The 23,672-nt window shown below is 51.8% G+C and overlaps 1 protein-coding gene across 1 annotated transcript; it reads left to right on the top strand.

Moving 5' to 3' along the window:
• Window positions 1–1,938: 1,938 nt before the first annotated feature.
• Window positions 1,939–23,662, top strand: LOC137348009 (phenylethanolamine N-methyltransferase-like). Its single transcript, XM_068013080.1, has 4 exons — window positions 1,939–2,210; window positions 6,822–7,078; window positions 22,930–23,137; window positions 23,236–23,662. The coding sequence occupies exons 1-4, from the start codon at window positions 1,939–1,941 to the stop codon at window positions 23,660–23,662; spliced, it is 1,164 nt and encodes a 387-aa protein (XP_067869181.1).
• The last annotated feature ends 10 nt before the right edge of the window (window positions 23,663–23,672 follow it).

Raw genomic sequence — 23,672 nt, 5'->3', positions numbered from 1 at the left:
GAAGGAGGTGCAGAGAGAGGGAAGGCGGTGCAGAGAGAGGGAAGGCGGTGCAGAGAGAGGGAAGGAGGTGCAGAGAGAGGGAAGGCGGTGCAGAGAGAGGGAAGGAGGTGCAGAGAGAGGGAAGGCGGTGCAGAGAGGGGGAAGGAGGTGCAGAGAGAGGGAAGGCGGTGCAGAGAGAGGGAAGGCGGTGCAGAGAGAGGGAAGGAGGTGCAGAGAGAGGGAAGGAGGTGCAGAGAGAGGGAAGGAGGTGCAGAGAGGGGGAAGGAGGTGCAGAGAGGGGGAAGGAGGTGCAGAGAGGGGGAAGGAGGTGCAGAGAGAGGGAAGGCGGTGCAGAGAGAGGGAAGGAGGTGCAGAGAGAGGGAAGGAGGTGCAGAGAGAGGGAAGGAGGTGCAGAGAGAGGGAAGGCGGTGCAGAGAGAGGGAAGGCGGTGCAGAGAGAGGGAAGGAGGTGCAGAGAGAGGGAAGGAGGTGCAGAGAGAGGGAAGGAGGTGCAGAGAGAGGGAAGGAGGTGCAGAGAGGGGGAAGGAGGTGCAGAGAGGGGGAAGGAGGTGCAGAGAGGGGGGGAAGGAGGTGCAGAGAGGGGGGGAAGGAGGTGCAGAGAGGGGGAAGGCGGTGCAGAGAGGGGGAAGGCGGTGCAGAGAGGGGGAAGGCGGTGCAGAGAGGGGGAGGGAGGTGCAGAGAGGGGGAAGGAGGTGCAGAGAGGGGGAGGGAGGTGCAGAGAGGGGGAGGGAGGTGCAGAGAGGGGGAAGGAGGTGCAGAGAGAGGGAAGGCGGTGCAGAGAGAGGGAAGGCAGTGCAGAGAGAGGGAAGGAGGTGCAGAGAGGGGGAAGGAGGTGCAGAGAGGGGGAAGGAGGTGCAGAGAGGGGGAAGGAGGTGCAGAGAGGGGGAAGGAGGTGCAGAGAGGGGGAAGGAGGTGCAGAGAGGGGGAAGGAGGTGCAGAGAGAACCACAATTGTTCCACCTTTAATATGTGCAACACTTTTAAGTGAGCTTTTACAGTCTTTGGGAGGTTACCCAGAACTCTTCTGTACTCACAGCCTTGGGATTTGAGCAACGTCCCTGCACACCTGCACACATTTATAATTTATAGATTAAATAATCTATTGCTCAGTACATGTCTTGTGTATTAAGATTATTTACAAAAGTTAAATTCTCATATTGATTTCTAAGGCATTTATTAACGTCAATTCTTAACCTGCTTTGGACCTGCCGATAACCACAAGTCAGTTGGATTTTCTTGGCTTTGCAGCTGAAGTTTCTGTGACTTCAGTTAAACAAAACTTCATTTTTGCTGAAATACATTTATCAAAGCGGAGAGATTCCTGCATTTATCTTGCAGCTTGTCTGATTGAATGTCACTCAGTGAAGTGAAGCAAAGACTTTAACCAACTCTGAAACTGATGTCAACACAACTGGATAATGATCATGACTTTTGGACCGATATGTGACTGGCTGTTTTAAACATGGATGTTTTAAATGGCGGGGACTGCATTTTAATAAGTGGAGCAGTAACTAAGGTAGCAGCGGGAACAGGAGCTGGAACCGGAACTGAAGCGAGATGAGGAATAGGAGTGGGAATGGGAACGGGAGCCAGAGTATATAAAGTGAATAGAACTAATGGGATAAATTTATTTAGCATTAGAAGAAAGCAAATTAGCACTTGAGATAAACAAGTAAACATTAAATCAATAGAGAACAGAAATGGCAGCACAGGCAGTGTCGGGAATACAGAATGTGGGATAAAAACAAGGATTGCTCGAAATACTCAGCAGGTCTGGCAGCATCTGTGGAGAGAGAAACAGAGTTAACGTTTCAGGTCAGTGACCTTCAGCAGAACTGGCAAAGGTTAGAAATGTAACAAGTTTTCAGCAAATAAAGTGGGAGTGGGGCAAGAGATAACAAAAGGGAAGGTGTTGATAGGACAGAGAGTCACAGTAAAGCATGGCTACCCAACCCGAACTCAACCAGACCCGACGACATGTGTCGGGGTCGGGTCAGGCTGGGCGTGGACAGTACTGCTTTATTCCGGGAAGTAACCTTCAAATGAACATTCAGGACGTCACGGCAGGAAACATGCAGTCGGACCCCGCACTCTGCAGTAAAGCCTGGCTACCCAACCAAACCCAGCTACATGTGTCGGGTTCAAGTCGAGTCGGGCATTTAAAAACAATTAAAGGACTCTGGCCTGGTTCGGGTTGGCTGGTTGGGCCCAGGTCGGGTTTTAATTTTATACCCAAGCCAGGCTTTAGGTCACAGAGAATAATTGACCAGAAGGTAATGGAGCAAAGGCAAATGGTATGTTAATGGTGTGCTCAAAGACAAAGTGTTAGTGCAGAGAGGGTGTTAAATGACAGAAAAATGAACAGTCCTGGCCCAAAGTGCAAATCAGACAAAAAAGTGGGTAGGCACAGAGTAAAAAAATGAATGATGAAACAAACTAAAATAAAATAAACAAATAAAAAAGAGAAAAAACTAAAAATAAAAAGGGCCCGTCATGCTCTGAAATTATTGAACTCAATGTTCATTCCGGCAGGCTGTAGTGTGCCTAATCGGTAAATGAGATGCTGTTCCTCGAGCTTGCGTTGATGTTCACTGGAACACTGCAGCAATCCCAGGACAGAAATGTGAGCCTGAGAGCAGGAGGGAGCATTGAAATAGCCAGCAACCGGAAGCTCAGGGTCCTGCTTGCGGACTGAGTGGAGGTGTTCCGCAAAGCGGTCACCCAATCTGCGTTTGGTCTCCCCAATGTAGAGGAGACCACATTGTGAGCAACGAATACAGTATACTACATTGAAAGAAGTACAAGTAAATCACTGCTTCACCTGAAAGGAGTGTTTGGGGTCTTGGATAGTGAGGAGAGAGGAGGTAAATGGGCAGGTATTACACCTCCTGCAATTGCAGGGGAAAGTGCCATGGGAAGGGGACTAGGTGGTGGGGGTAATGGAGGAGTGGACCAGGGTGTCACGGAGGGAACGATCCCTTCGGAATGCTGACAGGGGAAGGGAGGGGAAGATGCGTTTGGTAGTGGCATCACGCTGGAGGCGGCGGAAATGGCGGAGGATGATCCTTTGGATGTGGAGGCTGATGGGGTGGAAACTGAGGACAAGGGGAACCCTGTCGCAGTTCTGGGAGGGAGGGGAAGGGGTGAGGGCAGAAGTGTGGGAAATAGGTCGGACACGGTTGAGGGCCCTGTCAACCACAGTGGGGGGAAATCCTCAGTTGAGAAAAAGGAAGACATTTTAGAAGCGCTGTCATGGAAGGTAGCATCATCAGAGCAGATGCGCGGGAGATGGAGAAACTGGGAGAATGGAATGGAGTCCTTACAGGAGGCAGGGTGTGAGGAAGTGTCGTCGAGGTAGCTGTGGGAGATGGACATATTATGATTATTAGTAGAAATTTCAGAATGTGGGACAGTGCTAATTGTTTATTAGCGAGAGGCAGCATGGTTTTGTGAAGGGGAGGTCGTGTCTCACTAATTTGATTGAGTTTTTTGAGGAAGTGACGAAGATGATTGATGAAGGAAGGGCAGTGGATGTTATCTATATGGACTTCAGTAAAGCCTTTGACAAGGTCCCTCATGGCAGACTGGTACAAAAGGTGAAGTCACTCGGGATCAGAGGTGAGCTGGCAAGTTGGATACAGAACTGGCTCTGTCATCGAAGACAGAGGGTAGCAGTGGAAGGGTGCTTTTCTGAATGGAGGGATGTGACTAGTGGTGTTCCGCAGGGATCAGTGCTGGGACCTTTGCTGTTTGGAGTATATATAAATGATTTGGAGGAAAATGTAGCTGGTCTGATTAGTAAGTTTGCGGACGACACAAAGGTTGGTGGAGTTGCGGACAGTGATGAGGATTGTCAGAGGATACAGGAGGATATAGATCGGTTGGAGACTTGGGCGGAGAAATGGCAGATGGAGTTTAATCCGGACAAATGTGAGGTAATGCATTTTGGAAGGTCTAATGCAGGTGGGAAGTATACAGTAAATGGCAGAACCCTTAGGAGTATTGGCAGGCAGAGAGATCTGGGCGTACAGGTCCACAGGTCACTGAAAGTGGATACGGTAGTCAAGAAGGCATACGGCATGCTTGCCTTCATTGGTCGGGGCATAGAGTATAAAAATTGGCAAGTCATGTTGCAGCTGTACAGAACCTTAGTTAGGCCACACTTAGAATATTACGTGCAATTCTGGTTGCCACACTACCAGAAGGATGTGGAGGCTTTGGAGAGGGTACAGAGGAGGTTTACCAGGATGTTGCCTGGTCTGGAGGGCATTAGCTATGAGGAGAGGTTGGATAAACTCGGATTGTTTTCACTGGAACGACGGAGGTGGAGGGGTGACATGATAGAGGTTTACAAAGTTATGAGTGGCATGGACAGAGTGGATAGTCAGAAGCTTTTTCCCAGGGTGGAAGAGTCAGTTACTAGGGGACATAGGTTTAAGGTGAGAGGGGCAAAGTTTAGAGGGGATGTGCGAGGCATGTTCTTTACACAGAGGGTGGTGAGTGCCTGGAACTTGCTGCCGGGGGAGGTGGTGGAAGCAGATACGATAGCGACGTTTAAGAGGCAGCTTGATAAATACATGAATAGGATGGGAATAGAGGGATACGGTCCCCGGAAGTGCAGAAGGTTTTAGTTTAGGCAGGCATCAAGATCGGCGCAGGCTTGGAGGGCCGAATGGCCTGTTCCTGTGCTGTACTGTTCTTTGTTCTTTGTTTCTGGCTCAGTCTGGCACAGAATGGGTGGCACCATCAATAAACTGATCTTTCCTCTTTCTGATAATGGTTGACCAGTTGGTGGTCTGGAGCAGTTTCTATTTATTGATATTTTCCAATGATCCAGGGGCGGCTCCTGTTTCGCTGTTTGTATCTCCTGGTTCTGGCTGAATAACTCCTCTTTATACTATCACTGTAATATCTCACCTGCTGCAGTTCCCTAACCTGTCAGATAATCACTGTCCGACCACCTGCTCCAACTCTGCTGCTTTTAAAATAAAATTACATTCGTCTGTGTCCAGCCTGAAGGTTTTTAAAGATTTCCATCACTGATAACTCTGTTTACCAAAGTCCTTAACCCAGTAATGAAATCATTTAGAAATCTGCTCCAATGCTACAATCTGAACTCAGGGTATAAATACCCTCTCAACTGTGTCACTCGGTCACTCTACTGTGACTCTCGGCTGCGTCGGTCACTCTGCTGTGACTCTCGGCTGCAGTCGGTCACTCTGCTGTGACTCTCAGCTGTGTCTGCCACCCTGCTGTGACTCTCAGCTGCAGTCGGTCACTCTGCTGTGACTCTCGGCTGCAGTCGGTCACTCTGCTGTGACTCTCAGCTGTGTCTGCCACCCTGCTGTGACTCTCAGCTGCAGTCGGTCACTCTGCTGTGACTCTCGGCTGCAGTCGGTCACTCTGCTGTGACTCTCAGCTGTGTCTGCCACCCTGCTGTGACTCTCAGCTGCAGTCGGTCACTCTGCTGTGACTCTCAGCTGTGTCTGCCACCCTGCTGTGACTCCCAGCTGCAGTCGGTCACTCTGCTGTGACTCTCAGCTGCGTAGGTCACCCTGCTGTGACTCTCAGCTGCAGTCGGTCACTCTGCTGTGACTCTCAGCTGCGTAGGTCAACCTGCTGTGACTCTCAGCTGCAGTCGGTCACTCTGCTGTGACTCTCAGCTGCGTAGGTCACCCTGTTGTGACTCTCCGCTGCAGTCGGTCACCCTGCTGTGACTCTCGGCTGCAGTCGGTCACTCTGCTGTGACTCTCGGCTGCAGTCGGTCACTCTGCTGGACTCTCGGCTGCATTCGGTCACTCTGCTGTGACTCCCGGCTGCAGTCGATCACTCTGCTGTGACTCTCGGCTGCAGTCGGTCACTCTGCTGTGACTCTCGGCTGCAGTCGGTCACTCTGCCGTGAATCTGGGCTGCGTCGGTCACTCTGCTGTGACTCACAGCTTCTTCGGTCACTCTGCCGTGACTCTCAGCTGCGGTCGGTCACTCTGCCGTGACTCTCAGCTGCTTCGGTCACTCTGCTGTGACTCTCAGCTGCTTCGGTCACTCTGCTGTGACTCTCAGCTGCAGTCGGTCACTCTGCTGTGACTCTCAGCTGCAGTCGGTCACCCTGCTGTGACTCTCAGCTGCTTCGGTCACTCTGCTGTGACTCTGTGCTGTGTCGGTCACTCTGCTGTGACTCTCAGGTGCAGTCGGTCACTCTGCTGTGACTCTCAGCTGCAGTCGGTCACTCTGCTGTGACTCTCAGCTGCAGTCGGTCACTCTGCTGTGACTCTCAGGTGCAGTCGGTCACTCTGCTGTGACTCTCGGCTGCATTCGGTCACTCTGCTGTGACTCCCGGCTGCAGTCAATCACTCTGCTGTGACTCTCGGCTGCAGTCGGTCACTCTGCTGTGACTCTCGGCTGCAGTCGGTCACTCTGCCGTGAATCTGGGCTGCGTCGGTCACTCTGCCGTGACTCACAGCTTCTTCGGTCACTCTGCCGTGACTCTCAGCTGCGGTCGGTCACTCTGCCGTGACTCTCAGCTGCTTCGGTCACTCTGCTGTGACTCTCAGCTGCTTCGGTCACTCTGCTGTGACTCTCAGCTGCAGTCGGTCACTCTGCTGTGACTCTCAGCTGCAGTCGGTCACCCTGCTGTGACTCTCAGCTGCTTCGGTCACTCTGCTGTGACTCTGTGCTGTGTCGGTCACTCTGCTGTGACTCTCAGGTGCAGTCGGTCTCTCTGCTGTGACTCTCAGCTGCAGTCGGTCACTCTGCTGTGACTCACAGCTGCTTTGGTCACTCTGCTGTGACTCTCAGCTGCGTCGGTCACTCTGCTGTGACTCAGCTGCGTCGGTCACTCTGCTGTGATCGCCTGTACCATTCACACAGAAAGTGTTGCTGGTGAAAGTTACATCAGCAGCACAGAGTTACACATGTCGGGAGTGAAGATGTTGAGATCTGCTGAGATCACTGACAGGTACCAGCTCTTCAATCCGCAGGCATATCTTCAGAATAACTACACACATCCTCGAGCCAACTTTGACAGTGAGGACTGTGTTGTTCCTTGGAAACTCCGCTGCTTCGCATCCTCATTCTCAACAGGTCAGTGGCCAGAGTGAGGAGGCTCAGTAATGTACAGTGACTCAGGGTTGTGGGTTCTATCATTATTGTAGAGTGACCCGGGGTGGGGGGCGTGAGGTCAGCATTGTAGAGTGACTGGGGAATGGGGGTCAGTATTGCAGAATGACTGGGGAATGGGGGTCAGTATTATAATCAGGGATTTGGCGGGGGTGGGGGGGGTGGTCAGTATTTAGTGACTGGGGTGGGGGCACCAGGGGTTGGGTCAGTATTATAATCAGGAAGTGGGGGTCAGTATTGTAGAGTGACCCGGGGTGGGGCGCGTGAGGTCAGTATTGTAGAGTGACTGGGGAATGGGGGTCAGTATTGCAGAATGACTGGGGAATGGGGGTCAGTATTGTGTGGTTACTGGGGAATGGGGGTCAGTATTGTGTGCTGACTGGGGAATGGGGGTCAGTATTGTAGAGTGACTGGGGAATGGGGGTCAGTATTGTAGAATGACTGGGGAATGGGGGTCAGTATTGTAGAGTGACTGGGGAATGGGGGTCAGTATTGGGTGGTGACTGGGGAATGGGGGTCAGTATTGTGTGGTGACTGGGGAATGGAGGTCAGTATTCTGTGGTGACTGGGGAATGGGGGTCAGTATTGCAGAATGACTGGGGAATGGGGGTCAGTATTATAGAGTGACTGGGGAATGGGGGTCAGTATTGTGTGATGACTGGGGAATGGAGGTCTGTATTGTGTGCTGACTGGGGAATGGGGGTCAGTATTCCAGAATGACTGGGGAATGGGGGTCAGTATTGTGTGGTGACTGGGGTATGGGGGTCAGTATTGTGGAGCGACTGGAGAATGGGGGTCAGTTTTGTCGAGCGACTGGGGATTGGGGGTCAATATTGTAGAGCGACTGGGGAATGGGGGTCAGTATTGTAGAATGACTGGGGAATGGGGGTCAGTATTGAAGAATGACTGGGGATTGGGGGTCAGTATTGTAGAGTGACTGGGGAATGGGGGTCTGTATTGTAGAGTGACTGGGGAATGGGGGTCAGTATTGGGTGGTGACTGGGCAATGGGGGTCAGTATTGTAGAATGACTGGGGAATGGGGGTCAGTATTGTGTGGTAACTGGGGAATGGGGGTAAGTATTGGAGAGTGACTGGGGAATGGGGGTCAGTATTGTGTGGTCTCTGGAGAATGGGGGTCAGTATTGCAGAATGACTGGGGAATGGGGGTCAGTATTGTAGAGTGACTGGGGAATGAGGGTCAGTATTGTGTGGTCTCTGGAGAATGGGGGTCAGTATTGCAGAATGACTGGGGAATGGGGGTCAGTATTGTAGAGTGACTGGGGAATGGGGGTCAGTATTGTCGAGTGACTGGGGAATGGGGGTCAGTATTGTGTGGTAACTGGGGAACGGGGGTCAGTATTGCAGAATGACTGGGGAATGGGGGTCAGTATTGTAGAGTGACTGGGGAATGGGAGTCAGTATTGTCGAGTGACTGGGGAATGGGGGTCAGTATTGTAAAATGACTGGGGAATGGGGGACAGTATTGCAGAATGACTGGGGAATGGGGGACAGTATTGCAGAATGACTGGGGAATGGGGGTCAGTATTGTAGAGTGACTGGGGAATGGGAGTCAGTATTGTAGAGTGACTGGGGAATGGGGGTCAGTATTGTAGAGTGACTGGGGAGTGGGGGTCAGTATGTGTGGTGACTGGGGAACGGGGGTCAGTATTGCAGAATGACTGGGGAATGGGGGTCAGTATTGTAGAGTGACTGGGGAATGGGTGTCAGTATTGACTGGTGACTGGGGAATGGGGGTCAGTATTGAGTGGTGACTGGGGAACGGGGGTCAGTATTGCAGAATGACTGGGGAATGGGGGTCAGTATTGTAGAGTGACTGGGGAATGAGGGTCAGTATTGTGTGGTGTCTGGGGAATGGGGGTCAGTATTGCAGAATGACTGGGGAATGGGGGTCAGTATTGTAGAGTGACTGGGGAATGGGGGTCAGTATTGTAGAGTGACTGGGGAATGGGGGTCAGTATTGTCGAGTGACTGGGGAATGGGGGTCAGTATTGTTGAGTGACAGGGGAATGGGGGTTAGTATTGCAGAATGACTGGGGAATGGCGGTCAGTATTGTAGAGTGACTGGGGAATGGAGGTCAGTATTGTGTTGTGACTGGGGAATGGGGATCAGTATTGCAGAATGACTGGGGAATGGGGGTCAGTATTGAGTGGTGACTGGGGTATGGGGGTCAGTATTGTGGAGCGACTGGAGAATGGGGGTCAGTATTGTCGAGCGACTGGGGATTGGGGGTCAATATTGTAGAGCGACTGGGGAATGGGGGTCAGTATTGTGTGTTGACTGGGGAATGGGGGTCAGTATTGTAGAATGACTGGGGAATGGGGGTCAGTATTGTAGAGTGACTGGGGAATGGGGGTCAGTATTGTGTGTCGACTGGGGAATGGAGGTCAGTATTGTAGAGTGACTGGGGAATGGCGGTCAGTATTGTAGAATGACTGGGGAATGGGGGTCAGTATTGTAGAGTGACTGGGGAATGGGGGTCAGTATTGTGTGGTGACTGGGGAATGGAGGTCAGTATTGGGTGGTGACTGGGGAATGGGGGTCAGTATTGCAGAATGACTGGGGAATGGCGGTCAGTATTGTAGAGTGACTGGGGAATGGGGGTCAGTATTGTGTGGTAACTGGGGAATGGAGGTCAGTATTGAGTGGTGACTGGGGAATGGGGGTCAGTATTGCAGAATGACTGGGGAATGGGGGTCAGTATTGGGTGGTGACTGGGGAATGGAGGTCAGTATTGTGTTGTGACTGGGGAATGGGGGTCAGTATTGCAGAATGACTGGGGAATGGGGGTCAGTATTGGGTGGTGACTGGGGAATGGAGGTCAGTATTGAGTGGTGACTGGGGTATGGGGGTCAGTATTGTGGAGCGACTGGAGAATGGGGGTCAGTATTGTCGAGCGACTGGGGATTGGGGGTCAATATTGTAGAGCGACTGGGGAATGGGGGTCAGTATTGTGTGTTGACTGGGGAATGGAGGTCAGTATTGTGTGGTGACTGAGGAATGGGGGTCAGTATTGTAGAGTGACTGGGGAATGGGGGTCAGTATTGTAGAATGACTGGGGAATGGGGGTCAGTATTGTCGAGTGACTGGGGAATGGGGGTCAGTATTGTGTGGTGACTGGGGAATGGAGGTCAGTATTGGGTGGTGACTGGGGAATGGGGGTCAGTATTGTAGAGTGACTGGGGAATGGGGGTCAGTATTGTGTGGTAACTGGGGAATGGAGGTCAGTATTGAGTGGTGACTGGGGTATGGGGGTCAGTATTGTGGAGCGACTGGAGAATGGGGGTCAGTATTGTCGAGCGACTGGGGATTGGGGGTCAATATTGTAGAGCGACTGGGGAATGGGGTCAGTATTGCAGAATGACTGGGGAATGGGGGTCAGTATTGGGTGGTGACTGGGGTATGGGGGTCAGTATTGTGGAGCGACTGGAGAATGGGGGTCAGTATAGTCGAGCGACTGGGGATTGGGGGTCAATATTGTAGAGCGACTGGGGAATGGGGGTCAGTATTGTAGAATGACTGGGGAATGGGGGTCAGTATTGAAGAATGACTGGGGAATGGGGGTCAGTATTGTGTGGTGACTGGGGGTCAGTATTGTAGAATGACTGGGGAATGGGGGTCAGTATTGTAGAATGACTGGGGAATGGGGGTCAGTATTGTAGAGTGACTGGGGAATGGGGGTCAGAATTGTAGAATGACTGGGGAATGGAGGTCAGTATTGTAGAATGACTGGGGAATGGGGGTCAGTATTGTAGAGTGACTGGGGAATGGGGGTCAGTATTGTCGAGTGACTGGGGAATGGGGGTCAGTATTGTAGAGTGACTGGGGAATGGGGGTCAGAATTGTAGAATGACTGCGGAATGGGGGTCAGTATTGTAGAGTGACTGCGGAATGGGGGTCAGTATTGTAGAATGACTGGGGAATGGAGGTCAGTATTGTAGAATGACTGGGGAATGGGGGTCAGTATTGTAGAGTGACTGGGGAATGGGGGTCAGTATTGTAGAGTGACTGGGGAATGGGGGTCAGTATTGTCGAGTGACTGGGGAATGGGGGTCAGTATTGTAGAGTGACTGCGGAATGCGGGTCAGTATTGTAGAGTGACTGGGGAATGGGGGTCAGAATTGTTGAGTGACTGGGGGTCAGAATTGTTGAGTGACTGGGGAATGGGGGTCAGTATTGGGTGGTGACTGGGGAATGGAGGTCAGTATTGTGTTGTGACTGGGGAATGGGGGTCAGTATTGCAGAATGACTGGGGAATGGGGGTCAGTATTGGGTGGTGACTGGGGAATGGAGGTCAGTATTGTGTTGTGACTGGGGAATGGGGGTCAGTATTGCAGAATGACTGGGGAATGGGGGTCAGTATTGTGGAGCGACTGGAGAATGGGGGTCAGTATTGTCGAGCGACTGGGGATTGGGGGTCAATATTGTAGAGTGACTGGGGAATGGCGGTCAGTATTGTAGAATGACTGGGGAATGGGGGTCAGTATTGTAGAGTGACTGGGGAATGGGGGTCAGTATTGTGTGGTGACTGGGGAATGGAGGTCAGTATTGGGTAGTGACTGGGGAATGGGGGTCAGTATTGCAGAATGACTGGGGAATGGGGGTCAGTATTGGGTGGTGACTGGGGAATGGAGGTCAGTATTGTGTTGTGACTGGGGAATGGGGGTCAGTATTGCAGAATGACTGGGGAATGGGGGTCAGTATTGAGTGGTGACTGGGGTATGGGGGTCAGTATTGTGGAGCGACTGGAGAATGGGGGTCAGTATTGTCGAGCGACTGGGGATTGGGGGTCAATATTGTAGAGCGACTGGGGAATGGGGGTCAGTATTGTGTGTTGACTGGGGAATGGAGGTCAGTATTGTGTGGTGACTGAGGAATGGGGGTCAGTATTGTAGAGTGACTGGGGAATGGGGGTCAGTATTGTGTGTCGACTGGGGAATGGAGGTCAGTATTGTAGAGTGACTGGGGAATGGCGGTCAGTATTGTAGAATGACTGGGGAATGGGGGTCAGTATTGTGTGGTGACTGGGGAATGGAGGTCAGTATTGGGTGGTGACTGGGGAATGGGGGTCAGTATTGCAGAATGACTGGGGAATGGCGGTCAGTATTGTAGAGTGACTGGGGAATCGGGGTCAGTATTGTGTGGTAACTGGGGAATGGAGGTCAGTATTGTGTGGTGACTGGGGAATGGGGGTCAGTATTGCAGAATGACTGGGGAATGGCGGTCAGTATTGTCGAGTGACTGGGGAATGGGGGTCAGTATTGTAGAGTGACTGGGGAATGGGGGTCAGTATTGTAGAGTGACTGGGGGTCAGAATTGTTGAGTGACTGGGGAATGGGAGTCAGTATTGTAGAGTGACTGGGGAATGGGGGTCAGTATTGCAGAATGACTGGGGAATGGGGGTCAGTATTGAGTGATGACTGGGGTATGGGGGTCAGTATTGTGGAGCGACTGGAGAATGGGAGTCAGTATTGTCGAGCGACTGGGGATTGGGGGTCAATATTGTAGAGCGACTGGGGAATGGGGGTCAGTATTGTAGAGTGACTGGGGAATGGGTGTCAGTATTGTGTGTTGACTGGGGAATGGAGGTCAGTATTGTATGGTGACTGAGGAATGGGGGTCAGTATTGTAGAGTGACTGGGGAATGGGGGTTAGTATTGTAGAGTGACTGGGGAATGGGGGTCAGTATTGTAGAGTGACTGGGGAATGGGGGTCAGTATTGTAGAATGACTGGGGAATGGGGGTCAGTATTGTAGAGTGACTGGGGAATGGGGGTCAGTATTGTGTGGTAACTGGGGAATGGAGGTCAGTATTGAGTGGTGACTGGGGAATGGGGGTCAGTATTGCTGAATGACTGGGGAATGGGGGTCAGTATTGGGTGGTGACTGGGGTATGGGGGTCAGTATTGTGGAGCGACTGGAGAATGGGGGTCAGTATTGTCGAATGACTGGGGAATGGGGGTCAGTATTGTAGAGTGACTGGGGAATGGGGGTCAGTATTGTAGAGTGACTGGGGAATGGGGGTCAGTATTGTCGAGTGACTGGGGAATGGCGGTCAGTATTGTGGAGTGACTGGGGAATGGGGGTCAGTATTGTAGAATGACTGCGGAATGGGGGTCAGTATTGTAGAATAACTGGGGAATGGGGGTCAGTATTGTGTGGTGACTGGGAATGGTGGTCAGTATTGTAGAGTGACTGGGGAATGGGAGTCAGTATTGTAGAGTGACTGGGGAATGGGCATCAGTATTGTTGAGTGACTGGGGAATGGGGGTCAGTATTGCCAGAGTGACTGGGGAATGGGAGTCAGTATTGTTGAGTGACTGGGGAATGGGGGTCAGTATTGTAGAGTGACTGGGGAATGGGAGTCAGTATTGTAGAGTGACTGGGGAATGGGAGTCAGTATTGTGTGGTGACTGGGGAATGGTGGTCAGCATTGTGGAGTGACTGGGGAATGGGGGTCAGTATTGTAGAGTGATTGGGGAATGGTGGTCAGTATTGTCGAGTGACTGGGGAATGGGAGTCAGTATTGTAGTGTGACTGGGGAATGGCCGTCAGTATTGTTGAGTGACTGGGGAATGGGGGTCAGTATTGCTAGAGTGACTGGGGAATGGGAGTCAGTATTGTTGAGTGACTGGGGAATGGGGGTCAGTATTGTAGAGTGACTGGGGAATGGTGGTCAGCATTGTGGAGTGACTGGGGAATGGGGGTCAGTATTGTAGAGTGACTGGGGAATGGGAGTCAGTATTGTAGAGTGACTGGGGAATGGGAGTCAGTATTGTAGAGTGACTGGGGAATGGGGGTCAGTATTGTAGAGTGACTGGGGAATGGGGGTCAGTATTGTGGAGTGACTGGGGAATGGGGGTCAGTATTGTGGAGTGACTGGGGAATGGGGGTCAGTATTGTAGAGTGACTGGGGAATGGGGGTCAGTATTGTAGAGTGACTGGGGAATGGGGGTCAGTATTGTAGAGTGACTGGGGAATGGGGGTCAGTATTGTAGAGTGACTGGGGAATGGGGGTCAGTATTGTGGAGTGACTGGGGAATGGGGGTCAGTATTGTTGAGTGACTGGGGAATGGGGGTCAGTATTGTGGAGTGACTGGGGAATGGGGGTCAGCATTGTGGAGTGACTGGGGAATGGGGGTCAGTATTGTAGAGTGACTGGGGAATGGGGGTCAGTATTGTAGAGTGACTGGGGAATGGGGGTCAGCATTGTGGAGTGACTGGGGAATGGGGGTCAGTATTGTAGAGTGACTGGGGAATGGGGGTCAGTATTGTAGAGTGACTGAGGAATGGGGGTCAGCATTGTGGAGTGACTGGGGAATGGGGGTCAGCATTGTGGAGTGACTGGGGAATGGTGGTCAGCATTGTGGAGTGACTGGGGAATGGGGGTCAGTATTGTAGAGTGACTGGGGAATGGGGGTCAGTATTGTAGAGTGACTGGGGAATGGGGGTCAGCATTGTGGAGTGACTGGGGAATGGGGGTCAGCATTGTGGAGTGACTGGGGAATGGGGGTCAGTATTGCAGAATGACTGGGGAATGGGGGTCAGTATTGGGTGGTGACTGGGGAATGGAGGTCAGTATTGTGTTGTGACTGGGGAATGGGGGTCAGTATTGCAGAATGACTGGGGAATGGGGGTCAGTATTGCAGAATGACTGGGGAATGGGGGTCAGTATTGAGTGGTGACTGGGGTATGGGGGTCAGTATTGTGGAGCGACTGGAGAATGGGGGTCAGTATTGTCGAGCGACTGGGGATTGGGGGTCAATATTGTAGAGCGACTGGGGAATGGGGGTCAGTATTGTGTGTTGACTGGGGAATGGAGGTCAGTATTGTGTGGTGACTGAGGAATGGGGGTCAGTATTGTAGAGTGACTGGGGAATGGGGGTCAGTATTGTGTGTCGACTGGGGAATGGAGGTCAGTATTGTAGAGTGACTGAGGAATGGCGGTCAGTATTGTAGAATGACTGGGGAATGGGGGTCAGTATTGTGTGGTGACTGGGGAATGGAGGTCAGTATTGGGTGGTGACTGGGGAATGGGGGTCAGTATTGCAGAATGACTGGGGAATGGCGGTCAGTATTGTAGAGTGACTGGGGAATCGGGGTCAGTATTGTGTGGTAACTGGGGAATGGAGGTCAGTATTGTGTGGTGACTGGGGAATGGGGGTCAGTATTGCAGAATGACTGGGGAATGGCGGTCAGTATTGTCGAGTGACTGGGGAATGGGGGTCAGTATTGTCGAGTGACTGGGGAATGGGGGTCAGTATTGTAGAGTGACTGGGGGTCAGAATTGTTGAGTGACTGGGGAATGGGAGTCAGTATTGTAGAGTGACTGGGGAATGGGGGTCAGTATTGCAGAATGACTGGGGAATGGGGGTCAGTATTGAGTGATGACTGGGGTATGGGGGTCAGTATTGTGGAGCGACTGGAGAATGGGAGTCAGTATTGTCGAGCGACTGGGGATTGGGGGTCAATATTGTAGAGCGACTGGGGAATGGGGGTCAGTATTGTAGTGTGACTGGGGAATGGGTGTCAGTATTGTGTGTTGACTGGGGAATGGAGGTCAGTATTGTATGGTGACTGAGGAATGGGGGTCAGTATTGTAGAGTGACTGGGGAATGGGGGTTAGTATTGTAGAGTGACTGGGGAATGGGGGTCAGTATTGTAGAGTGACTGGGGAATGGGGGTCAGTATTGTAGAATGACTGGGGAATGGGGGTCAGTATTGTAGAGTGACTGGGGAATGGGGGTCAGTATTGTGTGGTAACTGGGGAATGGAGGTCAGTATTGAGTGGTGACTGGGGAATGGGGGTCAGTATTGCTGAATGACTGGGGAATGGGGGTCAGTATTGGGTGGTGACTGGGGTATGGGGGTCAGTATTGTGGAGCGACTGGAGAATGGGGGTCAGTATTGTCGAATGACTGGGGAATGGGGGTCAGTATTGTAGAGTGACTGGGGAATGGGGGTCAGTATTGTAGAGTGACTGGGGAATGGGGGTCAGTATTGTCGAGTGACTGGGGAATGGCGGTCAGTATTGTGGAGTGACTGGGGAATGGGGGTCAGTATTGTAGAATGACTGCGGAATGGGGGTCAGTATTGTAGAATAACTGGGGAATGGGGGTCAGTATTGTGTGGTGACTGGGGAATGGTGGTCAGTATTGTAGAGTGACTGGGGAATGGGAGTCAGTATTGTAGAGTGACTGGGGAATGGGCATCAGTATTGTTGAGTGACTGGGGAATGGGGGTCAGTATTGCCAGAGTGACTGGGGAATGGGAGTCAGTATTGTTGAGTGACTGGGGAATGGGGGTCAGTATTGTAGAGTGACTGGGGAATGGGAGTCAGTATTGTAGAGTGACTGGGGAATGGGAGTCAGTATTGTGTGGTGACTGGGGAATGGTGGTCAGCATTGTGGAGTGACTGGGGAATGGGGGTCAGTATTGTAGAGTGATTGGGGAATGGTGGTCAGTATTGTCGAGTGACTGGGGAATGGGAGTCAGTATTGTAGTGTGACCGGGGAATGGCCGTCAGTATTGTTGAGTGACTGGGGAATGGGGGTCAGTATTGCTAGAGTGACTGGGGAATGGGAGTCAGTATTGTTGAGTGACTGGGGAATGGGGGTCAGTATTGTAGAGTGACTGGGGAATGGTGGTCAGCATTGTGGAGTGACTGGGGAATGGGGGTCAGTATTGTAGAGTGACTGGGGAATGGGAGTCAGTATTGTAGAGTGACTGGGGAATGGGAGTCAGTATTGTAGAGTGACTGGGGAATGGGGGTCAGTATTGTAGAGTGACTGGGGAATGGGGGTCAGTATTGTGGAGTGACTGGGGAATGGGGGTCAGTATTGTGGAGTGACTGGGGAATGGGGGTCAGTATTGTAGAGTGACTGGGGAATGGGGGTCAGTATTGTAGAGTGACTGGGGAATGGGGGTCAGTATTGTAGAGTGACTGGGGAATGGGGGTCAGTATTGTAGAGTGACTGGGGAATGGGGGTCAGTATTGTGGAGTGACTGGGGAATGGGGGTCAGTATTGTTGAGTGACTGGGGAATGGGGGTCAGTATTGTGGAGTGACTGGGGAATGGGGGTCAGCATTGTGGAGTGACTGGGGAATGGGGGTCAGTATTGTAGAGTGACTGGGGAATGGGGGTCAGTATTGTAGAGTGACTGGGGAATGGGGGTCAGCATTGTGGAGTGACTGGGGAATGGGGGTCAGTATTGTAGAGTGACTGGGGAATGGGGGTCAGTATTGTAGAGTGACTGAGGAATGGGGGTCAGCATTGTGGAGTGACTGGGGAATGGGGGTCAGCATTGTGGAGTGACTGGGGAATGGTGGTCAGCATTGTGGAGTGACTGGGGAATGGGGGTCAGTATTGTAGAGTGACTGGGGAATGGGGGTCAGTATTGTAGAGTGACTGGGGAATGGGGGTCAGCATTGTGGAGTGACTGGGGAATGGGGGTCAGCATTGTGGAGTGACTGGGGAATGGGGGTCAGTATTGCAGAATGACTGGGGAATGGGGGTCAGTATTGGGTGGTGACTGGGGAATGGAGGTCAGTATTGTGTTGTGACTGGGGAATGGGGGTCAGTATTGCAGAATGACTGGGGAATGGGGGTCAGTATTGAGTGGTGACTGGGGTATGGGGGTCAGTATTGTGGAGCGACTGGAGAATGGGGGTCAGTATTGTCGAGCGACTGGGGATTGGGGGTCAATATTGTAGAGCGACTGGGGAATGGGGGTCAGTATTGTGTGTTGACTGGGGAATGGAGGTCAGTATTGTGTGGTGACTGAGGAATGGGGGTCAGTATTGTAGAGTGACTGGGGAATGGGGGTCAGTATTGTGTGTCGACTGGGGAATGGAGGTCAGTATTGTAGAGTGACTGGGGAATGGCGGTCAGTATTGTAGAATGACTGGGGAATGGGGGTCAGTATTGTGTGGTGACTGGGGAATGGAGGTCAGTATTGGGTGGTGACTGGGGAATGGGGGTCAGTATTGCAGAATGACTGGGGAATGGCGGTCAGTATTGTAGAGTGACTGGGGAATCGGGGTCAGTATTGTGTGGTAACTGGGGAATGGAGGTCAGTATTGTGTGGTGACTGGGGAATGGGGGTCAGTATTGCAGAATGACTGGGGAATGGCGGTCAGTATTGTCGAGTGACTGGGGAATGGGGGTCAGTATTGTAGAGTGACTGGGGAATGGGGGTCAGTATTGTAGAGTGACTGGGGGTCAGAATTGTTGAGTGACTGGGGAATGGGAGTCAGTATTGTAGAGTGACTGGGGAATGGGGGTCAGTATTGCAGAATGACTGGGGAATGGGGGTCAGTATTGAGTGATGACTGGGGTATGGGGGTCAGTATTGTGGAGCGCCTGGAGAATGGGAGTCAGTATTGTCGAGCGACTGGGGATTGGGGGTCAATATTGTAGAGCGACTGGGGAATGGGGGTCAGTATTGTAGAGTGACTGGGGAATGGGTGTCAGTATTGTGTGTTGACTGGGGAATGGAGGTCAGTATTGTATGGTGACTGAGGAATGGGGGTCAGTATTGTAGAGTGACTGGGGAATGGGGGTTAGTATTGTAGAGTGACTGGGGAATGGGGGTCAGTATTGTAGAGTGACTGGGGAATGGGGGTCAGTATTGTAGAATGACTGGGGAATGGGGGTCAGTATTGTAGAGTGACTGGGGAATGGGGGTCAGTATTGTGTGGTAACTGGGGAATGGAGGTCAGTATTGAGTGGTGACTGGGGAATGGGGGTCAGTATTGCTGAATGACTGGGGAATGGGGGTCAGTATTGGGTGGTGACTGGGGTATGGGGGTCAGTATTGTGGAGCGACTGGAGAATGGGGGTCAGTATTGTCGAATGACTGGGGAATGGTGGTCAGTATTGTAGAGTGACTGGGGAATGGGGGTCAGTATTGTAGAGTGACTGGGGAATGGGGGTCAGTATTGTCGAGTGACTGGGGAATGGCGGTCAGTATTGTGGAGTGACTGGGGAATGGGGGTCAGTATTGTAGAATGACTGCGGAATGGGGGTCAGTATTGTAGAATAACTGGGGAATGGGGGTCAGTATTGTGTGGTGACTGGGGAATGGTGGTCAGTATTGTAGAGTGACTGGGGAATGGGAGTCAGTATTGTAGAGTGACTGGGGAATGGGCGTCAGTATTGTTGAGTGACTGGGGAATGGGGGTCAGTATTGCCAGAGTGACTGGGGAATGGGAGTCAGTATTGTTGAGTGACTGGGGAATGGGGGTTAGTATTGTAGAGTGACTGGGGAATGGGGGTCAGTATTGTAGAGTGACTGGGGAATGGGGGTCAGTATTGTAGAATGACTGGGGAATGGGGGTCAGTATTGTAGAGTGACTGGGGAATGGGGGTCAGTATTGTGTGGTAACTGGGGAATGGAGGTCAGTATTGAGTGGTGACTGGGGAATGGGGGTCAGTATTGCTGAATGACTGGGGAATGGGGGTCAGTATTGGGTGGTGACTGGGGTATGGGGGTCAGTATTGTGGAGCGACTGGAGAATGGGGGTCAGTATTGTCGAATGACTGGGGAATGGTGGTCAGTATTGTAGAGTGACTGGGGAATGGGGGTCAGTATTGTAGAGTGACTGGGGAATGGGGGTCAGTATTGTCGAGTGACTGGGGAATGGCGGTCAGTATTGTGGAGTGACTGGGGAATGGGGGTCAGTATTGTAGAATGACTGCGGAATGGGGGTCAGTATTGTAGAATAACTGGGGAATGGGGGTCAGTATTGTGTGGTGACTGGGGAATGGTGGTCAGTATTGTAGAGTGACTGGGGAATGGGAGTCAGTATTGTAGAGTGACTGGGGAATGGGCGTCAGTATTGTTGAGTGACTGGGGAATGGGGGTCAGTATTGCCAGAGTGACTGGGGAATGGGAGTCAGTATTGTTGAGTGACTGGGGAATGGGGGTCAGTATTGTAGAGTGACTGGGGAATGGGAGTCAGTATTGTAGAGTGACTGGGGAATGGGAGTCAGTATTGTAGAGTGATTGGGGAATGGTGGTCAGTATTGTCGAGTGACTGGGGAATGGGAGTCAGTATTGTAGTGTGACTGGGGAATGGCCGTCAGTATTGTTGAGTGACTGGGGAATGGGGGTCAGTATTGCTAGATTGACTGGGGAATGGGAGTCAGTATTGTTGAGTGACTGGGGAATGGGGGTCAGTATTGTAGAGTGACTGGGGAATGGTGGTCAGCATTGTGGAGTGACTGGGGAATGGGGGTCAGTATTGTAGAGTGACTGGGGAATGGGAGTCAGTATTGTAGAGTGACTGGGGAATGGGAGTCAGTATTGTAGAGTGACTGGGGAATGGGGGTCAGTATTGTAGAGTGACTGGGGAATGGGGGTCAGTATTGTGGAGTGACTGGGGAATGGGGGTCAGTATTGTGGAGTGACTGGGGAATGGGGGTCAGTATTGTAGAGTGACTGGGGAATGGGGGTCAGTATTGTAGAGTGACTGGGGAATGGGGGTCAGTATTGTAGAGTGACTGGGGAATGGGGGTCAGTATTGTAGAGTGACTGGGGAATGGGGGTCAGTATTGTGGAGTGACTGGGGAATGGGGGTCAGTATTGTTGAGTGACTGGGGAATGGGGGTCAGTATTGTGGAGTGACTGGGGAATGGGGGTCAGCATTGTGGAGTGACTGGGGAATGGGGGTCAGTATTGTAGAGTGACTGGGGAATGGGGGTCAGTATTGTAGAGTGACTGGGGAATGGGGGTCAGTATTGTGGAGTGACTGGGGAATGGGGGTCAGTATTGTAGAGTGACTGGGGAATGGGGGTCAGTATTGTAGAGTGACTGAGGAATGGGGGTCAGCATTGTGGAGTGACTGGGGAATGGGGGACAGCATTGTGGAGTGACTGGGGAATGGTGGTCAGCATTGTGGAGTGACTGGGGAATGGGGGTCAGTATTGTAGAGTGACTGGGGAATGGGGGTCAGTATTGTAGAGTGACTGGGGAATGGGGGTCAGCATTGTGGAGTGACTGGGGAATGGGGGTCAGCATTGTGGAGTGACTGGGGAATGGGGGTCAGTATTGTAGAGTGACTGGGGAATGGGGGTCAGTATTGTAGAGTGACTGGGGAATGGGGGTCAGCATTGTGGAGTGACTGGGGAATGGGGGTCAGCATTGTGGAGTGACTGGGGAATGGGGGTCAGTATTGTTCAGTGACTGGGGGTCAGCATTGTGGAGTGACTGGGGAATGGGGGCCAGTATTGTAGAGTGACTGGGGAATGGGGGTCAGCATTGTGGAGTGACTGGGGAATGGGGGTCAGCATTGTGGAGTGACTGGGGAATGGGGGTCAGTATTGTAGAATGACTGGGGGTCAGTATTGTTCAGTGACTGGGGGTCAGCATTGTGGAGTGACTGGGGAATGGGGGTCAGTATTGTAGAGTGACTGGGGAATGGGGGTCAGCATTGTGGAGTGACTGGGGAATGGGGGTCAGCATTGTGGAGTGACTGGGGAATGGGGGTCAGTATTGTTCAGTGACTGGGGGTCAGCATTGTGGAGTGACTGGGGAATGGGGGTCAGTATTGTAGAGTGACTGGGGAATGGGGGTCAGTATTGTAGAGTGACTGGGGAATGGGGGTCAGCATTGTGGAGTGACTGGGGAATGGGGGTCAGCATTGTAGAATGACTGGGGAATGGGGGTCAGTATTGTTCAGTGACTGGGGGTCAGCATTGTGGAGTGACTGGGGAATGGGGGCCAGTATTGTAGAGTGACTGGGGAATGGGGGTCAGCATTGTGGAGTGACTGGGGAATGGGGGTCAGCATTGTGGAGTGACTGGGGAATGGGGGTCAGTATTGTAGAATGACTGGGGGTCAGTATTGTTCAGTGACTGGGGGTCAGCATTGTGGAGTGACTGGGGAATGGGGGTCAGTATTGTAGAGTGACTGGGGAATGGGGGTCAGCATTGTGGAGTGACTGGGGAATGGGGGTCAGTATTGTTGAGTGACCAGGGCAGGGGAGAAGATTCAATATCCAATATGTATGTTGCTGATTTTTGCTGGTCAGTGGGAGCATTGAGTGGGCATCTCACTGGCAGATTGCAGTATCAATCTCTCTGTATTATCAGTACATGAAGAGTCTGTGGAAAGCAGGGAGTTTGTTCAGATCAGCCAGAGTTGGTGCCGAGTGATGTGCAGATTCTTGTGTTCAATATCCGTCTGCAAGTCTCAAATCTGTACCTTTTCTACTGACCAATGCCTGGCTCCCTCCCTGGGTGTGCAGGTGGGGGGAAGGGTCAGTCTGGGGACTATCTCAGAGTGAAGGTGATGTCCACTGGCAGGGTCAGTAATAGAAACACTAAGAACAGGACGAGGCCCGTCAGCCCCTTAGATCTGTTCCGCCATTCAATGAGTTCATGGCAGATCTGTACCGCAACTCCACGTCCAACCCCAAATACTAAAATAAGAGCAAAATATTGCGGATGCTGGAACTCTGAAATGAGAACAGAAAGTGCTGGAAATACTCAGCAGGTCTGGTCACATCTGTGGAGAAACAGAGTTAACGTTTCATGTCTGTGACTAAATACTGAGTGACCCACATTATAAAGCAGTTTGATCATTACCTGATTTCTGATGGAGTGGTGGGTTCTGCGTTTGGGGTGAAGTCAAATTGTCCTAATCCAGACCAGGACCAGGAACATGTTGGAACAGAGGGAGGGGACAGTTATGACTCTGTCTTATTTCTGCCGTTTGTTTGCCAGTGGCAGTATGTGCAGCGTTTAAACCAGTCTTTGTGTTTACACTGAAGCTGTGTCTCTGCTACACTACAGGTGAAATCCGTGGCCAGACCCTCCTGGACATTGGCTCGGGCCCCACTCTGTACCAGGTCATCAGCGCCTGTGACTTCTTCAACAAGATTGTGATGTCTGATTATTTGGAGGTGAATCGGGAGGAGTTGTGGAAATGGCTGCGAGGAGATGCCGGAGCTTTCAACTGGACCCCCTACATCAAATATGTGTGCGGGCTTGAAGGGAAGAGGTAAATATATGTGTGTTCTTCCCCAGGATCAGGGCTATTCCCCAGAAGAGGTCAGTGTGTGAGGAATGGGCAAGTAATATTGATGATCTTCTGTGCAGCGATCACTGGGAAGAGAAGGAGCGAAGACTGCGGGAGACCATTAAAGATGTCTGTCACTGTGACATCATGCAGCCAAACCCTCTGCACCCTCAGGTGCTGGATCCTGTTGATGCTATCAGCACCACCTTCTGTTTGGAGTCAGTCTGCCCAGATAAGAAATCACTGGAAAAGGCACTGGGCAACATTACCTCACTCCTGAAACCGGGTGGATTCCTCCTGATGATCGGAGCGCTGGATGAATCTTATTACCTGGCTGGTGAGGTGAAACTCAGTGTTGTTCCTCTTGATGAAGATTACGTGAAGGAGGCAGTGAGTAAGTCTGGCTACAGAATCTGTGTCTTCAAAACATACAACATGCCGCCTGAACTGAAAATTGGGGTTGATGATGTGCGGGGAGTTTTCTATCTCCAAGCACAAAAGATCTGATCTGGGTGTT

Source organism: Heterodontus francisci, chromosome 33 (genome assembly GCF_036365525.1).
Source record: "Heterodontus francisci isolate sHetFra1 chromosome 33, sHetFra1.hap1, whole genome shotgun sequence".
Lineage (NCBI taxonomy): Eukaryota > Metazoa > Chordata > Chondrichthyes > Heterodontiformes > Heterodontidae > Heterodontus > Heterodontus francisci.
This window is presented reverse-complemented; position numbering and strand designations above follow the sequence as displayed.

Bases quoted from the DNA above. Each gene is read 5' to 3' on its own strand.
- LOC137348009 (XM_068013080.1), top strand. From the start codon at position 1,939: ATGGCTACCCAACCCGAACTCAACCAGACCCGACGACATGTGTCGGGG. The intron at 2,211-6,821 runs GTCGGGTTTTAA...GCTGTGACTCAG, and splicing joins GGTTGGCTGGTTGGGCCCAG to CTGCGTCGGTCACTCTGCTG. The intron at 23,138-23,235 runs GTAAATATATGT...TCTTCTGTGCAG, and splicing joins TGCGGGCTTGAAGGGAAGAG to CGATCACTGGGAAGAGAAGG.